Here is a 19,667-nt window from a genome sequence, read left to right as displayed (position 1 = left end):
TTTAGTGTCATCTGCAAACTTGCTGAGGGTGCAATCCACACCATCCTCCAGATCATTTATGAAGATATTGAACAAAACTGGCCCGAGGACCAACCTTTGGGGCACTCCACTTGATACCGGCTGCCAACTAGACATGGAGCCATTGATCACTACCAGTTGAGCCCGACAATCGAGCCAACTTTCTATCCACCTTATAGTCCATTCTTTCAGCCCATTATCCATGTAATTGCTCAGTCCCTCTTTGAGTCTTGCTAAATTCTTGGCCAACAACTTTTTGTGGCAATGAGTTCCACAGTTTGTGTTGTACAAAGTATTTCCTTCTATCAGTTTTGAATTTGAGATTGGATGTGGAGCCCAGTGACGGAGGCTAGGACTGGGAGCCATTTTGTGTGTGTGTGTGTGTGTGTGTGTGTGTGTGTGTGTGTGTGGGGGGGGTGGGAGGGGAACAGATCTGATGGAGTGCAGGAAGAGGAAATTGGACTGGTGGCTGGGCAAGGAGACTGGGACTCGGCTGAGAAGCCTGAGGAGTGGAGAATGGGACTGGAACAAGGTGCCAGGGATGGGGAAGAGACAGGACTGTGACAGAGACAGGTTGTGGGGGACAGGGCAGAAGGCGGCAAGCTTGTGGGGAGTGGGCAGAAGACTCTGTGCCTGCTAGAGTGCGCTCTCCTCCTGTGTCTGGAGTAGAACCCAACATTCCTGAGTCTCACCATTCTGCTGCTGTCAGCAAATATCTGTGAAACTCACTGGCAAAGTGCATGTTTGTTTTCTTCCCCATTTAGTGGTGGGCCAAATAGAGGATAACAATCTACTATTGCTGTCAGTTACTCTATTAGCTCAAGCAGCAAAGGTCTGGGAGATGGATTTAAAGGTTCCAACCCTGCTGAAAACCCAATATGATGGAACTTATTTTCAGATTGCTTTTCAAAAAAACCTAGAAAATTATACACACAACTGTGTTAAAAGAACATTAAGGTTGCAAAGTCAAGCAGTTGAAAGATAGGAAATGCCACAATTTAGGTCACCCGTCTGTATGCATTATGGTAGTTTTTAATACTATTTTGGGTGCAGGATCCCTGCCTCATTCAGTGCACAGGATGGATGTACGCTCGCTTCATGGGCAGCTATTCAGTAGTTTTTCTCATTGCTCGGTGAGTGTCCCGTTTTTTTTTTACTGGATGCTATTCAAACTCTGCTTTGGAGACAGAATTACTAATTTTTGTAGGGGCTTTTCTGTAGCACACTCATCACTACAATATCGGAGTGTTCGCAACCACTGATTTGACTTCCCCACACCCCATGAAGTGAAGGGGTGGGATTATCCTCATTTTACAGATGTGGCTGAGGCACAGAAAGATTAAGGTCAAAGGTGTTGGCTAGCTTTGCGTATCCAATTTGAGACATCTAGGGCCTGATTTTTTCCAAGTATTTAGCACTGCACTTTGTATTGTTACCTCCTTTTGACCGAAGGGGCTAGTCAAACTTTGGGGTCCTGTGGGTTTTTCCCACTAGGAGGGAAAATCTTGTTTATTTACAAAGATTATACAAAGTCTCATAGATTCATAGACTTGAAGGCTGAAAGGGACCATCATGCTCATCTAGTCTGACCTTGTGCACATCACAGGCCACAGAACCTCACCCACCCACTCCTGTAATAGACCCAGAACCTCTGGCGGAGGTACTGAAGTCCTCAAACCTTTATTTAAAGACTTCAAGTTACAGAGAATCCACCATTTACACTAGTTTAAATTGCAAGTGACCGTGACCCATGCTGCAGAGGAAGATGAAAAGCCCTCGGGGTCTTTGCCAATCTGACCCAGGGGGAATTCCTTCCCAACCCCAAATATGGAAATCAGTTAGACCCTGAGCATGTGGGCAAGACCCACCAGCCAGATACGTGGGAAAGAATTCTCTGTAGTAACACAGAGCCCACCCCATCTAGTATCCATCACTGGTTGTTGGAGATATTTGCTGCTGGCAGTTGCAGATGGGCTACATGCCATTGTAGGTAGTGTAGTCCTACCATCGCCTCCATACACTTATCATGCTCAGTCCTGAAGCCAGTTAGGTTTTTTTTTTTTTGCCCCACTGCTCCCCTTGGAAGGCTCTCACAGAACTTCACTCCTCTGATGGTTAGAAACCTTGGTCTAATTTCAGGCCTAAACTTGTTGATGGCCAGTTTATATCCATTTGTTCTTGTGTCCATATTGGCACTTAACTCCTTCCCTCCATGGTATTTATTCCTCTGATGTATTTGTAGAGAGCAGTCCTATCTCCCCTCAGCCTTCTTTTGGTTAGGCTAAACCAGCCAAGCTCTTTGTCTCCTCTCATAAGGTAGGTTCTCCATTCCTCAGATCATCTTGATAGCCCTTTTCTGAACTTGTTCCAGTTTAAATTAATCTTTCTTAATCATGGGAGACCAGCAGTGCACACAGTGTTCCAGATGAGGTCTCAGCAGTGCCTTGCATAACGTTACTAACACCTCCTTGTCTCTGCTGGAAGTACCTCGGCTGATGCATCCTAGGACTGCATTAGCCTTTTTCATGGCCACATCACACTGGCAACTCATAGTCATTCTGTGATCAATCAATACACCATGTCTTTCTCTTCCTCCTCTGTCCCTTCCAACTGATAAGTCCCCAGTTTGTAGCAAAAAATCTTGTTCTTAGTCCCTAAGTGCATGCCCTTTTACTATTAAATTCCATCCCATTTCTGTTACTCCAGCTTTAAAGGTCATCCAAATCTTCTTGTGTGATATTCTGGTCGTCCTATTAGTAACACCTCTCAACTTTGTGTCATCTGCAAATTTTATTAGCACACACCCACTTTTTGTATGAAGGCCATTAATAAAAATGTTAAAAGCAATCAGTTTGAAAACCACTCCCCGAGGACCTCCAGTTGTAACCTCCCTCTGGCCTGACAGTTCATCTTTCAGTATGCAGTCTCCCCACTAACCAATTCCTTGTCCAAATTTCAATTTTCATATTAATCCCCATCTTCTCCAATTTAACTAATTATTTCCATGTGGAACTGTATCAAATGCCTTACTGAAATCCAGGTAGATTTGATCTGCCTCAGATCCTACCCCATTTACACTGATGTTCACTGTTAGTTATCCAGTCACTGTTAACTTTTTTGGTGAAAATTGAAACAAAAAAGGCATTTAACGCTTAAGCCATTACTGTCTGTCTTTACTCATTGAGTAATGGGCCTACCCTGTCTTTGGTCTTCCTCTTGCTTCTCACATATTTGTAAAATGTTTTCTTGTTACCTTTTGTGTCCCTACCTAGTTTTATCTTGTTTTTTGTCTTGGCCTTTCTAATTTTGCCCCGACATGCTTTTTTTAATATTCATAATAATTTAATAATTTGACTTAGTTTCCACTTGTATCACTGTTTTTTGGGTTTCAGGTGTTTGAAGATCTCCTGGTTAAGCCAAGGTCATCCCCTACATACTTCCCATCTTTCCTATGCATTGAGATGATTTGCTCTTGTGCCCTTAATAATGACTTTTTAAAATGAAGCAGCTGTTCTCTTAGGGGGAAGAAATAGTATGTGATCATGGAATTAAAGACTGTCATAATATGTAGGCATACAGGAGGCAAATTAAGGTTGCATGGACATGCTTAATTCTGGCATTTCCTAACTTTTGAGTGTTTGACTTTGCAACCTTAATAATGTTATTTTAAAGGGGTGTGTGTGTGTGTGTGTGTGTGTGTGTGTGTAATTAATAACTCTATCATCCACCTTTATCTGCAACAGCTGTGAGCTGCACACTGTGGGAAGCTAAGAGGATGAAGGGGAGCAGTTGCTGATTTTTGTAACTGAAACAGACACTAGGTTAATGGAGCTGAGTGGGTTATATCTAATACCGGAAACAAACAGCAGTGCACTCTGGGAACAGGAACAGCAGTGCTCGGTATACTTCCCATAGAGCTGAATGCCCCACTAGAAGTGACCTCAGTGCTTCAGGAGCACTCTGCACAATGGAGGAGCTTTGCTAGCCCCTTTGCCTGGTTCTGTAGGAGGATGGGGTCTCTACCTGGGGACACGCTCAGGCCCACGTATCAACCACACTCTCTGTCTTTGTGGTAGATGGAGGGGGTCCTGAAACTTTTCAGTTGTGGCATGGGGTGTTGGTCTGGAAAAGGCCAGGTATCCCCAAACTAGAGGCCTTCCTTTTCCAGGGCTGCAGCATGGGGGAGTGTTTCCTGTGAAGAGGAGCAGGGTAGGAAGTGTTCTTCCCACAAGATCCTTCCCCCTGGAGACTTAGCCTGGTACAATCTGGGAGCGCTTTCTGCTGATGGAGGCACAGGAAATGAAAGCCCCTTGCCTTGGGCTTTGGCTAGGGCTTCCCCAGCTGTGCTGGTGGGATGTGTTGGCAGGGCTTGGGTGCCCCTGCCTTGCCCCATACTGCAGGTGTGCTGACGTCCTTCTCTTGCTCCCCCAGAGCGCTTTGACCATCACTGCCCCTGGGTTGGGAACTGCGTGGGGAAGAGGAACTACCGCTACTTCTACCTCTTCATCCTCTCGCTCTCACTCCTCACCATCTACATCTTCACCTTCAACATCGTCTACGTGGCACTCAGTGAGTCCTGCCGGTGGGGGGATCAGCGTGGGGAGCTGTGCTGTCGGGGTTGGGGTTGGGTCAAGATCAGCACAGAAATTAATAGATTGGAGGAGGCACGAGACCTGTCGTCTTGGATAGCACTGTACATTAACCTCTCTCTTTTGTGTTGCCCAGAGTCTCTGAAGATTGGCTTCCTGAACACGTTGAAAGAGACCCCTGGAACATATCTTTTCCCACCCCTCTGCCCGGTGTGGGAGGGAGGTGTGGGACTTGTGTGCAGAGTCTCCCCATGGGCTTTCTGGAGGCTTTCTTTTTAATTGGGGGGTGGGAGTGGCTATAGGCTATGGGGCAATGGGAGAGGAGCGGTCCATGTGTTTAGGGGGAGCAGAGGGGAGTGACACAGAGTGTCATGAAGCGGGGTCAGTGGAAGAAAGATGCTTTGCAATGGGGTTCTGAATCCTTAACCAGCTGCTCACGGTCCTGGAGGTGCTTATCTGTTTCTTCACCCTCTGGTCAGTGGTGGGGTTAACCGGATTCCACACCTTCTTGGTGGCTCTGAACCAGACGACCAACGAAGACGTGAGTGATGTTCCCCACTCTCTCCTGTCTGTGTGCTTGCCCCTCCCCAGCTCCTTTTCAGAGCGATCTCCTCCTCCACTCCCCCCCGTCCCCACTTCTCATCAGTTCATCACTGGGTGAATTCCCCTAGCACACAGCAAGGCCAAACTCCAGGCGCAGGCTGGGGGTGGAGGGAGGGCATATATCCAGGGTAGCACATGGGTTCAATGCTGCCACAGGCCCCAGAAATGCAATTTAGGTCAACCCAAGCTTATTCTGAGGCCTCCTTAGGCCTGCTGCTCAAGAATGGGGAGGGCCCAAATCCCTCCTCAGCCCCTGCCCAGCCACTGGATGCACAAGGAGTCTAGGACCCCACTTTCAGTCCCCAGGGGGCTAGGTTCGTGCTAGGGCTGATGGTCTCCATGTGTCAGAAATGGAAATAACAGGGTCCAAGCCCTGCTCTGAGAGGCAGCCAGAGCCCATGCGGTGTGTAACCATGATGAGGGGCACCTGTGCAGTGCCCCACTGCATCAGTCAGTGGAGCTGAATGCTCAAGAGCCCTGGTCTGGCAGGGAGCTCATACCCAGTCCCTTTGGGGTATTCTCTGCTTGCAGATTAAGGGGGCATGGACTGGGAAGAACCGGGTGCAGAATCCCTATAGCCATGGGAACATTGTGAAGAACTGCTGTGAAGTGCTGTGTGGGCCACTGCCCCCCAGGTAAGAGCTGGGGAGCAATCGCAGGCTTGCATGGCACATGGGGCTGGAGGGGCACTGGGTCACAGATACGGGTGTCTGTGGCATAAGCCCTTGCCTTGCCAGCCCATTACACAGTGGGCGGCTGTTCAGCCATGCATGGCTTCCTCTAGGGGAAAGGGGAGTGTTATCTGTACTCAAAACCTGAGGGAGAGGGGGCCTTCTGTATGTGCCTGTAGCGAGGCAAGTTTGTGCTGCACTTCATCCTTCCTTAGCCAAGGGGCAGCTCCTCTCCCCAGACGCGTCGGCCTGGCAAGAGACTTTGTCCCGGGGAACTGGCCTCTGCTCCTGGCATCCCAACCTTACCTCGAGGTTTCAGGCCTTTGCTCAGGAGCTAGGTACACTGTTTCACATGGGGCTCTGGTGCTGACTGGGGAGCAGAGGAGCTTCTGTTTCTATGAGCCATGCAGCGAGAACAGGCACATGCCTGTGGCGTTCGCCGCATCAGAGCCCCTCCCCTGGCAGCCGCCTTGTTCCTGTCCTTGCAGCAGGGATTGCCTTGGGCGAGACCAGGCTATGCTCTCAGGCCCTCCACTGCCACCCCCTCCCCAGTCCTGCCTTGGGTGAAGCAGGGCTGTGCCCTCAGCCTACCCACTCTGTTCCTTGCAGTGTGCTGGACAGACGGGGCATCTTGCAGCAGGAGGAGAGCAGTGCGCCGGGGCCCGGCACTCAGGAGCCCAGCTCATCGGAGAAGAGCAGCACTCAGGAGCCTGATGCTGCTCAGGTGCTTGGTGCGCAGGCAGTGGGCAGCACTCAGGAGGGCAGCAGCAGTCCCACGCGTCAAAGTGCAGTAAGTGACCCTCTTCCCCCATGCGGCCAGATGCCCTGTACTCCTCTCCTGCTGGTGATGGTAGCCATAAGCTCCAGCTCTATCCAGGAGGACAGAAAGGGGCTGAGAACAACCTGCAATAGGGAGAGTGAGGCAGCTGTCTTTGGAGTAAAGCTAGGTCCTGAGCTGAGGGATCTCCTGGAAGGAGTCTTGCTGCAGAGATGATGCTGGCAGGGGGTTGTCCATGAGTGGGGGAGAGCAGGGCAGCTGCAAAGCAGCTTCCAAGCAGCTGGGCTCCTTTACATTCTCTTGTGGCACCCTGAAGGCAAGTGTGGTCAGCTGGGGGCTATCATCCTGGGAATCACCCCCTGCCAGTGTTGGCAGTAGCTGGCCCAGGACCAGGCACTCACTGCAGTAGGAGGAAGCCGTGGTGAGTGAGCAGGGGACCCAGAAGCCTGGGCCCCGGCCTGATTTATCACTCGCTCTGGAGCCTTTTTTCCTCACCATGTTTCCATCTCTGGGTGAGGGTATTATGGCAGCACCGGTTTCTGCAGGGCAGCTGTATCTGTCGGAAGCCTGAATAATCCACTTGCTTCCAGTTCCCTGGGCCCCTTTCCCCCTCTCTGACCCAGCTCCTCCACTTGACCTACAGCAGCACTTGGTGGTGCCAAACCTGAACTGGGAGTGTAACTTCATGAGAGAGAACAGTGGCCGAGGGGGCTGCTGGGCTCGTTGGAAGGAGGGGGGTAGGCGGGGGCAATTAGAGAGTTAGTTCCTTCTTCCACTCTTCACCAGGCCCCTCTAACCTTGGCCTGCAGGTGAAGAAAGGCAAGCAGGAGCCTGAAGCCATTGCTGGTCGTGGGGGAAGCAGCAGGGAGAGAGAAGAGGCGTTGAAGCTACAGGACAATGTTGGGGCAGGAACAAATAGGGACAAATTGTCTGTAAACAAACTGAGTTTAACGAGCAGAGGAAGGAGGCTCTGCAACAGTCTCTCAGTAGGAGCAGTGGGGCAAACAGCCCAGCCTGATAAATCGAATAGGATTACATGACAGGATGGCCTGCAATAGCTGGGACTGAACTGAGTGATGCAGGAGGGTCCTTTCCGTCCCCTGTTCCCATCCCTGCTTGACCTCAATGGGCGGGGTTGTCGAAGGCAGCCTGCTGTTGCCTGTGGTTTTGGAGGGAAAGACGCACTGTGGGTTTGAGAGTGTCTGCTCCATCCCATTACTCTCTCCTCTTCCCAGGTCCCCATGCTGCCGCTGAGCCCCACTGGGATGCCGGAGGAGACTCAACCTTCTGCTGTGAAGCTCCCAGCACAGCCCCAGGACGATGGGCCAACTGAGCACTAACCTCTGTTCAAAAGGAGAACATTGTTTGTTCTGTCCAATCAATGCCAGAAGTGATTGCCAGGCGGAGAAGGCCGGCTGGCTGGCAGGCGAGCAGACCACTCCTCACTGAGGGGAGCAGATGGGCTGGCAGGCAGGCGATTCCTCATGGCCATTTTGCTTTAGTCTTTATTCACTTGATTGTGGACAGGAGTGCGCCTGGCCCAGGTCATTGCCAATGGATTCAAAGAGTGAGCAGAGCACGTCAGTCATTGGTACAGACCTTTACCCTTGCAGCTGGTCTCGGAACAGGTTGAAGTAGGACTTCTCACTCTGCAGTTGGTCCTTAGTGCTAAATGCTAGCCTGGCCATGGCCCTCTCTTTCTGCCCCAGCAGTCATCTCTGACGTCGGCAGCTGCCCTGCAGTGGAGTGGCAGGATTGAGGAATCATGATGGGAAGGTGACTGTGACCATGGCAGTGTTCGTCTCTCTTCCTCCCCCTTCTCCCTCAGTCTCTGGCATTATTTTATTGTTTAAGGTGGTGGGGTAGCCAGGAAATACTGTCTTGGTGCCAACAGGGCCAGAAACACCTGGCACCTGGAGATGGTTTTCTGTAGCTTCCTTCCCAAACTTCCCGATTAGTGACTAGCAGGCATTAGAGGTCCTTGAACAATCATAAAGTGGGCAGCCTCCTTTGGGGGAGTGTACCTTTCACTGCAGGAGTGTCGGGGGAGAGCAATGCCAGGGGCAGAGCTCGCTACTCTCTTGACCCTGCACCAGCTGCAGAGCAGTTGCACCAGGGAATCATGAGGGAAGAGCCCTCTTAGGTCATTTGCACTCTGTTCCTGGGGCCAGGGCAGGACTTGTTCCCTAGTGCCTTGTCGACTCTTGTGTTTGCTGCCCCGAGCAATGGGGCTTCCACCCCTTGCCTGGGGAGGCTGTGCCCCCATTGAAGTAAATGGTGAAAAGCTCTTTCCCTCTCTCTGTCCCGGTTGGCTCTGAACTCCCTTTGTCAGGAGGTGCCTAGGCCTCACTGCAGTATTCCAGGGCCCCCACATACTTTTCCACCTGGAGCAAGGGGTTCTGTCAGCTGGGTCAGGGGGCTGTTGCCTTGGGAGAAGGAACTCTTTGGAGTCTGACTCCTTTCTCCTCCTGTCTGCATGAGCCATGCTCCTGGGGGCTCCCAGTCTCAGCTCGAGGGCTGCGGTGAGGCAGCTTAGCCATCTTCTTTGTGCCATCTTCCCTCCATGTTTCCCACCAAGAGATATTGAGTGGGGCTAAAAGGAGGAGCCCTTCTGTGGCACCCCCCATGTGCCCCCAGGGGAGGGGTGTCCCCTGCCCGTCTGTCTGTTGTAATTCCCAGTCTCTGCTTAGGGGGAATTCCTGATTCTGCTCAAGAGGGCACTCTTATTCTCTTATTCCCCTCCACTTGTGGTATGTCCTAGGGTGAGAACCTGGCATGGAGGGAGGGAGGAATTGGGGTAACTGAGGCGTCTGACCTGCTTCCCCCCAAGCTTGAGGCAGGAGCCCCCCCATCTTGACCCACATTTACTGGCCTGTAACTAGTTCTCAGAAAGGTCTGTCTCAGCTGGCATTGGAGGTGATCCTAGCATGAGAGACCTGCACTGTGCCCTGTCTCCCAGCACTCCCCTTACAGCAGGTGTGTGCTGAGAGTCCTGAAGGGCAGTGCTCTGCAGAGCAGGGGGGAGGTTGGAGCTGCCCTACCTCTCTGGCTTGAGGGCAGCACTGTTGAGATCTGGGGGCAGGATCCTTCCTGTTCCTCCTTTGGCTGTGTGGCCCGGCCTCTGTCCCATTCAACCTTAAAGCTCCCACTCTATGCTGGCTTGATGCAAGTGGGATGGCCAGGGTAGAAGGCACAGAGGCATTCCCATTTCCCCCCCATCTCTGTAGTTGAGCACAGTTCAAAATTGCTGCCTCCTTTAGCTCCAGCTGGAGTGTGTTGTCCCCTTGAGAACTTTCCCCTCTTCCCCTGCTGGGAGAGCACAGAGGAGGAGCCTTGAGTCTGGCTGGCCCCTCTGAGATCACCCACCCTGTGCCAGGTTCTGGGCTCTACATCCCTCCCCACGGAAGACTTAGTCCTGTGGGTGGGACTTGTCCCTGCTGTATAGGCTCAGCGCTCTGCCACTCCAGTGGTGCTCCACTCCCCGCCCATGCTAGTGCCCCCTGCCTGCTGGGGACTGTGTTGGAGGCTACAGCCAAACTCTTCCACCTGCCCCCAACATGCTACCGACCAAATCTCAAAACTTGTTGCAAAAAATGTATTTCTGTTTTTACTAATCTATTTTCTGATGTACCGTGTCAAACTCTGCCCACTGGGGGGGCCCTCTGGTGCCTCTTGCACCGTGGCTCCTTGTCTGATCCGTTAAGTTTCTCAATGAAGGAAGTTTTTTTTTTTGTTTTTTGGATTTTTTAAACAAATGAAGGAATCCTAATCAGTTTGAAAGCCTCTGAGCTGTGGTCTCTTCCTGTGTATGTCTGTCTGTCAACTCTCTTTCCTGAGGCATCCCTTACTCCGGAAAGCCAGAGGGGCTGGGCCCTGATTGTAAAGAACCATATTTTCAGATTTTACTCAGTGTGTTTTAATGTCACTGGGGCAGCTCCGGATCCTTGTGAGGAGCTCTTGGCAATACATGGTTGAAGGGAAAGTCAGCTGGTTGGGCTGAGCTTGTGGGATGGGGATTGAGAATGATCTTGTGCTAGCTGCACATGTGGGATTGTGGGGGAGAAAATGGAGCAAGTTTAAAAAAAAACCTGTTCTGAAGAGAAGAACAACTAAGGCTCCTGGACCTGCTGTAGAAGTGGGGAGCGCTTTTGCCAAGAAAAACTTGCGTGCTGGGGGATAGGAGGGAGGCAGCATCCTCTCCACCTGGGGTCTGTCTTCCAGTTGACTGAAGCACAAGGAAAAATGGCCTTGTACTAACCTCCCCCTGAGAGAGGGGAGATCCCAAGGGTCCCGAGCCCTTTCACTAAGCCTGTGGTACAGGCAGGAGGCCGACACGCAGAGTTGCAGGTTAGAGCACGTTTTATTGGGGTCAAGCACAAGGGAGTGAATTCAACACCCAAACCTACATTACTGCAACAGAAAGGCAGAGACTTTACAGGCACAGGAGTCCTGGAATTCAGGGCTAAGCTTGCCACAGACATGGGGCCAAAGGTGACTCTGCTGTAAGCAGATATATCTCCCATCAGCATTAGTGGATGTTGTAGCCCTTTACTCCAGGACTGGAATTGGCCCATTACCCAGTCACTCAGCATATTCTGTGGGTAACAGCATATGGGTGCAGCTCCAGTGCAAGACTATTTCCTGCCCTTTTAACATAAGCTAACTGAAGAACTCTTGGTGCAGCCACGTTGTGCCAAAGCTGGCCCAGCCCTTTCGCCCTGGGACAAGCCCCAGCTAGAACCCAGCCTGCTTGCTTTCTAAAACTAGATGGGCTGTTGCTGCTCTTAATGCAGCACCCTCTTGCATCCATCAGCTGCATCCGTAATCGACGTGCCCCAACGCTGCAGTGTTAGTCTGTCCAGGACGGCCCTGAGCAGGGGTGTGAGCGCTCTAGGGAACACATGAATTCACATTGGGGTGCCCCGTTCTCTGCTGCACAGGGGGCTCTTGAGCAGTTTGTGGGGCCGGGGACTGAGCATCAAGGATCGTTTCAAACAAACCAACTCAGTATCGGCTTCCTCTCTGCACACTCAGTGCGTGCCTTCCCCAGGCAGCTGTTCTGATGCACAGTGCCTGCCGCAAAGCGGGGACTCTGCCCACACGAAGGCAGAATGCCACACACTGGGGAGTGTTGCGAGCACAATGCAAGGCCTTTAAAACACAAGGTGCTGCCTTTCCTACCAACTTTCCAAACAAGTCTCTGCTGCCCTGAGCCAGGTCGGCCTCAGCGGGTGTGTGTGGCAGGCTGGAATGATGGCCTGGTCTGTTGCTGCAGTGAGCTGGCCCGCGCCTTTGGCTGGGGGAGCTGCTGCAGCCTGGCCGTATTTCTAATAACTCTATGTCCTGTGACGAGGAATGGCAAAGCCCCTGGAGCCAAAGCCTCTGCTTTCTGGCCAAGCTGGTCGCCACATGGCTAGGCTCTGCCCTGCAAGGGACTCGCCCCTTGCTGAGGAATGCAGCTTGGGAGGCTACAGACTGCTGCTCCAGCGCTTGCTGAGTCTTGATGCCAAGGATCCTGCGTGGCATCCATCGCCCTGCTCTGCTGCCTGTCTCCCTCCACCATCCTGAGACTTGCGTTAGAAACACAACGGTCTCACTTCTTGTTCGGTGCCTGGCTCCCTCACCCTGTTAGCACCAACTCCTAGGTTACCTGTAGCCTCCCTTGCAAAGAGACTCTGATGCTGGGGAGCTTCAGCTGCAAGTGGGCATCTCCCATTGTATAGCCCCAGACACCCTCTTAGATAAACTGTGTGGCTTTGCATTGCCCAGGAGCTTCCTGGATCCTTCCCATTCAAAGGGTGTCCTGCTGACTGAGGCCTCGGCCATTTGGTAAGGCCAGGCAGAGGGTGTGGGCAGACCACAGTGGGTGCCAGGCAGAGGGGCAGGAAAACACCTGTTCATGGCTAATGCACAGGCTCTGAGGCTGGAGTTTCTAACAGAGATGCTCGAGGATGAAGGCTGAGCTATTTGCAGAAGCAGGTCCTTTGTCTTCGACAGGAGCGCAGAGGGGCCCCGTGCAGCTCCCAAAGGGGAGATGTATCCTGGGGTGGGGACCTAGGCAGCTGCCCCATGGAACCATAAAACAGCCCCAGTGTCTTCCCCTGCAGGGCTCACATGACTGTTCCCAGCACGGGGGTGGTCACCTGTGGTCCAGGAATCTCCCCAGATGTTGGTCAGGGTAGAGTGTGCCCCTGGGGTGTCGTGTCCTGTCCTCCCTGCTCTGCAGGCTCAGTCCCTGATGTGTAGTGCTGGGAGGACAATGCTGGGGCAGGGAGGGGGCAGGCTCAGGAGGACTATTCTAGAGAGAGGGTCTGAAGTTGCTCCTCTGTGCTGTTCAGCTCCGTCTCATCACGGCCGCTCTCCAGTGTCTCAGATCCTTCGAAGCAGCCGGAGTCGCGGGGAATGTCCCCTTTGGGGTCTGAGGTGGAAGGTTGCAGCTCCGAGTTCTCTCCTTCCTCAGCCTCGCTGGCCGCTGCAGGGGGGAGAGAAGCCAAAGCGTTAGAGGCTGAAGGACATGGGCTGCTTCCCAGGGAGCTCTGAGCAGGGCCCAGCCTGCCCTTGGCTGGGCCAAGCTGGGGGTGGGAGGGTAAGGCTGCTCCCTGCATGCTCAGGGGCTGTGCAGAGGCATTCTGGGTAATGAGATATGACTTGCTCTAAGTCTAGCCAGCTGCACTGGGTGAGGCCCCCTGGCTTATTCTGTCACTTGTGCTACTTCTCCCCCAGGCGCACAGAGCAGCTTGCAGCTGGGATGTCTCCTGGTGGCTTCTCCTTGCTTGGCACTGGGGTGGTTCCTTGGCAGAGCAGTTGCCATGTGGGATGTAATTTGAACACTGGCTGTGGTAAAATGCAGGGCACTCCTGGCTCTGGTTGCCAGCTGGGGCCCTTTAGGGGAAGTCTGTCCTAGTGGCTAAGAGTCAGTGGATACAGCCCACCTTCAGACTCCTCTACTTCCCACGCCCTTAAATGGTGGATGTCTGTGCCCATAGCAGCAGGTGGATTCCGGGGAAGGGCCAGACCTGGCCTGGAGCTTACTGGCTGTTTTAGAACCACTGCTCACAGAGGAGAGGTCTCTGGGTGCAGGAAGGTAGCAGAGTGGGTGTTTGCCTCTTACCGTCATAGTCCAGCAGCAGGTCAGCAGCTGTGAGCAACTTGGCACGATGCTGGGGGTCCATGATGTTTAGCTCATTCAGGTGGGTCTCCCGCAGCTCCTTGAAGTCCTCCAGGGTCTGGTAGCCATTCAATAGCAAGGTGGAGATGTGCTCCTGGGGACAGAGACAATCAACCTCACACAACGGCTAAGCCTGTAGAACATGTATCCTTGAGAACACTCATCTAGCCTTTGTATCCCTCAGCTGAGAGCTTCACCCTGGGCAGACTCGGGCTCCAGGATCTCAACTTTCATTTAAAAACCCTGTTCCTAGCACATGAGGTTGCAGAAATCCCCGTGCAAAGAGGAACAGTGTGACCACTGCAGTGAGATCTGCCAGCTGAGTATTGAATGGCCCTCTTACTCCAAGGGCCGATGCTAGTTTTATCATGGCCTTTAACCCTTGTCAGTATTAACTATTTTGTTGCCAATTAGATTAACTGGAACAGATGTAGGTTCCAAGGCTAGAGGGGCCCACTGTGATTGTCATAAACATACAGCTAAGGATAGCATAAAATTCCTCCTTTACCTGAAACGGGTTAAGAAGCTCAAATCACCTGGTTGGCACCTGACCAAAAGGACTAATAAAAAAAGAAGATACTTTCAAATCTGGGGGGGTGAGGTTTTGTTTGTGCTCTCTTTGTTGTTCCCTCTTGGGACAAAGAGAGAGACCAAGCAGGTAACCCAGCTCCTACTGAAATGATACATCTAAAATTACAGAAATTGTAAGTAATAGCAAAGAAATGCATTAGATTATCTTTTGTTTTAGCTTGTGAATTTTCCCTATGCTAAGAGGGAGGTTTATTCCTGTTCTTGTAACTTTGAAGTTGAGCCTAGAGGGGAATCCTCTGTGTTTTTAAATCTTTTTATTATCCTATAAAATTACTTTCCATCCTGATTTTACAGAGGTGCTGCTTTTACTTTTTTCTTTATAATAAAGTTCTTCTTTTAAGAACCTGATTGGTTTTTAGTGTCCTAAAAACCCAAGGGTCTGGTCTGTGCTCACTTTGTTAACCTATTGGTTGGTATATTATTCTCAAGCCTTCCCGGGAAAGGAGGTGAAGGGACTTGGGGGGACATTTTGGGGAAATAGGAACTCCAAGTGGCCTTTTCCTGAATCTTTGTCTAAATCACTTGGTGGTGGCAGCAATACCATCCAAGGGCAAGGAAAGGATTTGTGCCTTGGGGAAATTTTTAACCTAAGCTGGTAGAAATAAGCTTAGCAGGTCTTTCATGCAGGTCCCCACATCTGTAACCCAGGGAGGGTAATATCCACTGGGAAGGGTTCAGTAATGGTGTGTGTGTGTGTGTGTGTGTGTGTGTGTGTGAGAGAGAGAGAGATGAGGAGGAGGAGGAGGAGGAGGAACAAATGATTAAGCAGACGTGCCATAGTTTGTGTTGTGGTCTATAGATAAGAATTGCAGCATTTTGATGCCTTGCACTGCAGCTGCATTCCCCGTGTTTGGTGTGGCTGCACTGAATGGTGCATGGATCATATGGAGCAGGTTGGCAGAGCTGTCACTGATATGAGAGATGAACAAGGCTGGGGCTGGTGTCAGTATCGCTGCTCCCTTGAGCCCTGCCTCCCTCCTTGGGCAGGGCTGGCATACCTGCTCGCCCACCCTGTTCCTGCGCACCGCGCTTTTGCCAAAAAAAAAGTCAGGGTGGCCGGGACAGGGCTTAAAAAAAGAGACTGTCCCAGCCAAAACAGGACGTAATCTCCATGACGGATTTTAGCATTGAGAGGGAAGAAAACTAAGAAAGGATACAGCCATGGGTAGGAGAATGGACATAAGGAGGAAGGGCAGTGTGGATACCAGTCTAATAGGTCATACTGGTTGTAGAATGTCCGTGTCTAATCGGGTAAAGAATGTGAGCAAGGCCAAACAGCAAAAATTAAGATGTTTGTACACCAGGGTGAGGAGCCTCGGTAACAAAGTGGAGGAACTAGAGCTACTGATGCAGGAAGTGAAACCAGATATTATAGAGATAACAGAAACATGGTGGAATAGTAGTCATGACTGGACTACAGCTATTGAAGGGTATGTGCTGTTTAGGAAGGACAGCAATAAAGGTAAAGGTGGTGGAGTAGCATTATATATCAATGATGAGGTAGAATATAAAGAAATAAGAGGCGATGGAATGGATAAGACCGAGTCCGTCTGGACAAAAATCACATTGGGGAAGAAAACTACTAGAGCCTCCCCTGTGATAGTACTTGGGGTGTGCTATACACCGCTGGGATCTGATATGGATAGGGCCCTTTTTAATGTTTTTAATGAAGTTAATACTAATGGAAACTGCATGATCATGGGAGACTTTAACTTCTTAGATGTAGACTGGAGGACAAGTGCTAATAATAATAATAGGGCTCCGATTTTCCTAGATGCGATAGCTGATGGATTCCTTCATCAAGTAGTTGCTGAACCAACAAGATGGGATGCCATTTTAGATTTGGTTTTGGTGAGTAGTGAGTAGAAGAAATGGTTGTAGGGGCCATGCCTAGAAATGGTTCAAGTGATCATGAGCTAATTCAGTTCAAACTGAACGGAAGGATAAACAAAAATAAATCTGCGACTAGCGTTTTTGATTTCAAAAGGGCTGACTTTCAAAAATTAAGGAAATTAGTTAGGGAAGTGGATTGGACTGAAGAATTTATGGATCTAAAGGCAGAGGAGGCCTGGGATTACTTCACGTCAAAGCTGCAGAAGCCTGCATCCCAAGAAAGGGAAAAAACTCATAGGCAGGAGTTGTAGACGAAGCTGGATGAGCAAGCATCTCAGAGAGGTGATTAAGAAAAAGCAGAAAGCATACAGGGAGTGGAAGATGGGAGGGATCAGCAAGGAAAGCTACCTTATTGAGGTCAGAACATGTAGGGATAAAGTGAGACAGGCTAAAAGTCAAGTCGAGTTGGACCTTGCAAAGGGAATTAAAACCAATAGTAAAAGGTTCTATAGCCATATAAATAAGAAGAAAACAAAGAAAGAAGAAGTGGGACTGCTAAACACTGAGGATGGAGTGGTGGTTAAGGATAATCTAGGCATGGCCAATATCTAAACAAATACTTTGCCTCTGTCTTTAATGAGGATCTTAGGGATAATGGTAGCATGACGAATAGGAATGAGGATATGGAGGTAGATATTACCATATCTGAGGTAGAAGTGAAACTCGAACAGCTTAATGGGACTAAATCGGGGGGCCCAGATAATCTTCATCCAAGAATATTAAAGGAATTGGCACATGAAATTGCAAGCCCATTAGCAAGAATTTTTAATGAATCTGTAAACTCAGAGGTTGTACTGTATGACTGGAGAATTGCTAACATAGTTCCTATTTTTAAGAAAGGGGAAAAAAAGTGATCCGGGTAACTATAGGCCTGTTAGTTTGACATCTGTAGTATGCAAGATCTTGGAAAAAAATTTGAAGAAAAAAGTAGTTAAGGACATTGAGGTCAATGGTAAATGGGACAAAATACAACATGATTTTACAAAAGGTAGATCGTGCCAAACCAACCTGATCTCCTTCTTTGAGAAAGTAACAGAATTTTTAGACAAAGGAAATGCAGTGGATCTAATTTACCTAGATTTCAGTAAGGCGTTTGATACGGTGCCACATGGGGAATTATTAGTTAAATTGGAAAAGATGGGGATCAATATGAAAATTGAAAGGTGGATAAAGAATTGGTTAAAGGGGAGACTACAGCGGGTCATACTGAAAGGTGAATTGTCAGGTTGGAGGGAGGTTACCAGTGAAGTTCCTCAGGGATCAGTTTTGGGACCAATCTTATTTAATCTTTTTATTACTGACCTCGGCACAAAAAGTGGGAGTGTGTTAATAAAGTTTGCGGATGATACAAAGCTGGGAGGTATTACCAATTTAGAGAAGGACCAGGATATCATACAGGAGGATCTGGATGACCTTGTAAACTAGAGTAATAGTAAGAGGATGAAATTTAATAGTGAGAAGTGGGGTCATGCATTTAGGGATTAATAACAAGAATTTTAGTTATAAGCTGGGGACGCATCAATTAAAAGTAACCAAGGAGGAGAAGGACCTTGGAGTATTGGTTGACCACAGGATGACTATGAGCCGCCAATGTGATATGGCCATGAAAAAAGCTGATACGGTCTTGGGATGCATCAGGCGAGGTATTTCCAGTAGAGATAAGGAGGTGTTAGTACCCTTATACAAGGCACTGGTGAGACCTCATCTGGAATACTGTGTGCAGTTCTGGTCTCCCATGTTTAAGAAGGATGAATTCAAACTGGAACAGGTACAGAGAAGGGCTACTAGGATGATCCGAGGAATGGAAAACCTATCTTATGAAAGGAGACTCAAGGAGCTTGGCTTGCTTAGCCTAACCAAGAGAAGGCTGAGGGGAGATATGATTGCTCTCTATAAATATATCAGAGGGATAAATACTGGAGAGGGAGAGGAATTATTTAAGCTCAGTACCAATGTGGACACAAGAACAAATGGATATAAACTGGCCATCGGGAAGTTTAGACTTGAAATTAGATGAAGGTTTCTAACCATCAGAGGAGTGAAGTTCTGGAACAGCCTTCCAAGGGAAGCAGTGAGGGCAAAAGACCTATCTGGCTTCAATGTTCTCTCCACAGGTACCATTGCGGAGAGTGGACCAGATGATAGGTCTGGGGGGAGAAAGCAGAAGGAGACTCCGCTGGTTGGGAGGCATGAGATGCGATGTCCTGAGGTTGGGGGTTCCACGACCACCACTCCCAAGAGGAGAAGGCGGGTGGTGGTGGTCGGGGACTCTCTCCTCCGGGGGACTGAGTCATCTATCTGCCGCCCTGACCGGGAAAACCGAGAAGTCTGCTGCTTGCCAGGGGCTAAGATTCGTGATGTGACGGAGAGACTGCCGAGACTCATCAAGCCCTCGGATCGCTACCCCTTCCTGCTTCTCCACGTGGGCACCAATGATACTGCCAAGAATGACCTTGAGCGGATCACTGCGGACTACGTGGCTCTGGGAAGAAGGATAAAGGAGTTGGAGGCGCAAGTGGTGTTCTCGTCCATCCTCCCCGTGGAAGGAAAAGGCCTGGGTAGGGACCGTCGAATCGTGGAAGTCAACGAATGGCTACGCAGGTGGTGTCGGAGAGAAGGCTTTGGATTCTTTGACCATGGGATGGTGTTCCATGAAGGAGGAGTGCTGGGCAGAGACGGGCTCCATCTTACGAAGAGAGGGAAGAACATCTTTGCCAGCAGGCTGGCTAACCTAGTGAGGAGGGCTTTAAACTAGGTTCACCGGGGGAAGGAGACCAAAGCCCTGAGGTAAGTGGGAAAGCGGGATACCGGGAGGAAGCACAGGCAGGAATGTCTGTGAGGGGAGGGCTCCTGCCTCATACTGGGAATGAGGGGCGATCAACAGGTTATCTCAAGTGCTTATATACAAATGCACAAAGCCTTGGAAACAAGCAGGGAGAACTGGAGGTCCTGGTGATGTCAAAGAATTATGACGTGATTGGAATAACAGAGACTTGGTGGGATAACTCACATGACTGGAGTACAGTCATGGATGGTTATAAACTGTTCAGGAAGGACAGGCAGGGCAGAAAAGGTGGGGGAGTAGCACTGTATGTAAGGGAGCAGTATGACTGCTCAGAGCTCCGGTACGAAACTGTGGAAAAACCTGAGTGTCTCTGGATTAAGTTTAGAAGTGTGTGCAACAAGAGTGATGTCATGGTGGGAGTCTGCTATAGACCACCGGACCAGGGGGATGAGGTGGATGAGGCTTTCTTCCGGCAACTCACGGAAGCTACTAGATCGCATGCCCTGATTCTCATGGGTGACTTTAATTTTCCTGATATCTGCTGGGAGAGCAATACAGCGGTGCATAGACA

At 50.2% G+C, this 19,667-nt stretch overlaps 2 protein-coding genes across 4 annotated transcripts in view; one reads left to right on the top strand and one right to left on the bottom strand.

Annotated features, from left to right (window-relative positions):
* Positions 1-10,434, top strand: part of ZDHHC9 (zinc finger DHHC-type palmitoyltransferase 9) — a 37,740-nt gene extending 27,306 nt beyond the window's left edge. For all 3 annotated transcript variants that reach the window (XM_043491815.1, XM_038415448.2, XM_038415452.1), the window contains 6 exons: positions 4,450-4,587; positions 4,744-4,792; positions 5,046-5,148; positions 5,742-5,845; positions 6,491-6,671; positions 7,895-10,434. In XM_043491815.1, coding sequence (XP_043347750.1) covers positions 4,450-4,587; positions 4,744-4,792; positions 5,046-5,148; positions 5,742-5,845; positions 6,491-6,671; positions 7,895-7,999 — 680 coding nt within the window. In that variant the 3' untranslated portion in view covers positions 8,000-10,434. The remainder of the gene's footprint in view (positions 1-4,449; positions 4,588-4,743; positions 4,793-5,045; positions 5,149-5,741; positions 5,846-6,490; positions 6,672-7,894) is intronic.
* Positions 10,435-11,770: 1,336 nt separating this feature from the next.
* SASH3 (SAM and SH3 domain containing 3) overlaps positions 11,771-19,667 on the bottom strand; it is a 29,782-nt gene continuing 21,885 nt past the window's right edge. Inside the window, exons 7-8 of the mRNA XM_038415445.2 lie at positions 13,771-13,921; positions 11,771-13,131 (exon numbers count right to left, since the gene is read on the bottom strand). Coding sequence (XP_038271373.1) covers positions 12,953-13,131; positions 13,771-13,921 — 330 coding nt within the window. The 3' untranslated portion in view covers positions 11,771-12,952. The remainder of the gene's footprint in view (positions 13,132-13,770; positions 13,922-19,667) is intronic.

The sequence above is a fragment of the Dermochelys coriacea genome, chromosome 9 (genome assembly GCF_009764565.3).
Source record: "Dermochelys coriacea isolate rDerCor1 chromosome 9, rDerCor1.pri.v4, whole genome shotgun sequence".
In the NCBI taxonomy this organism is placed as follows: Eukaryota; Metazoa; Chordata; order Testudines; family Dermochelyidae; genus Dermochelys; species Dermochelys coriacea.
The sequence above is the reverse complement of the archived record's forward strand: the minus strand, read 5'-3'. Positions and strand labels throughout refer to the sequence as shown.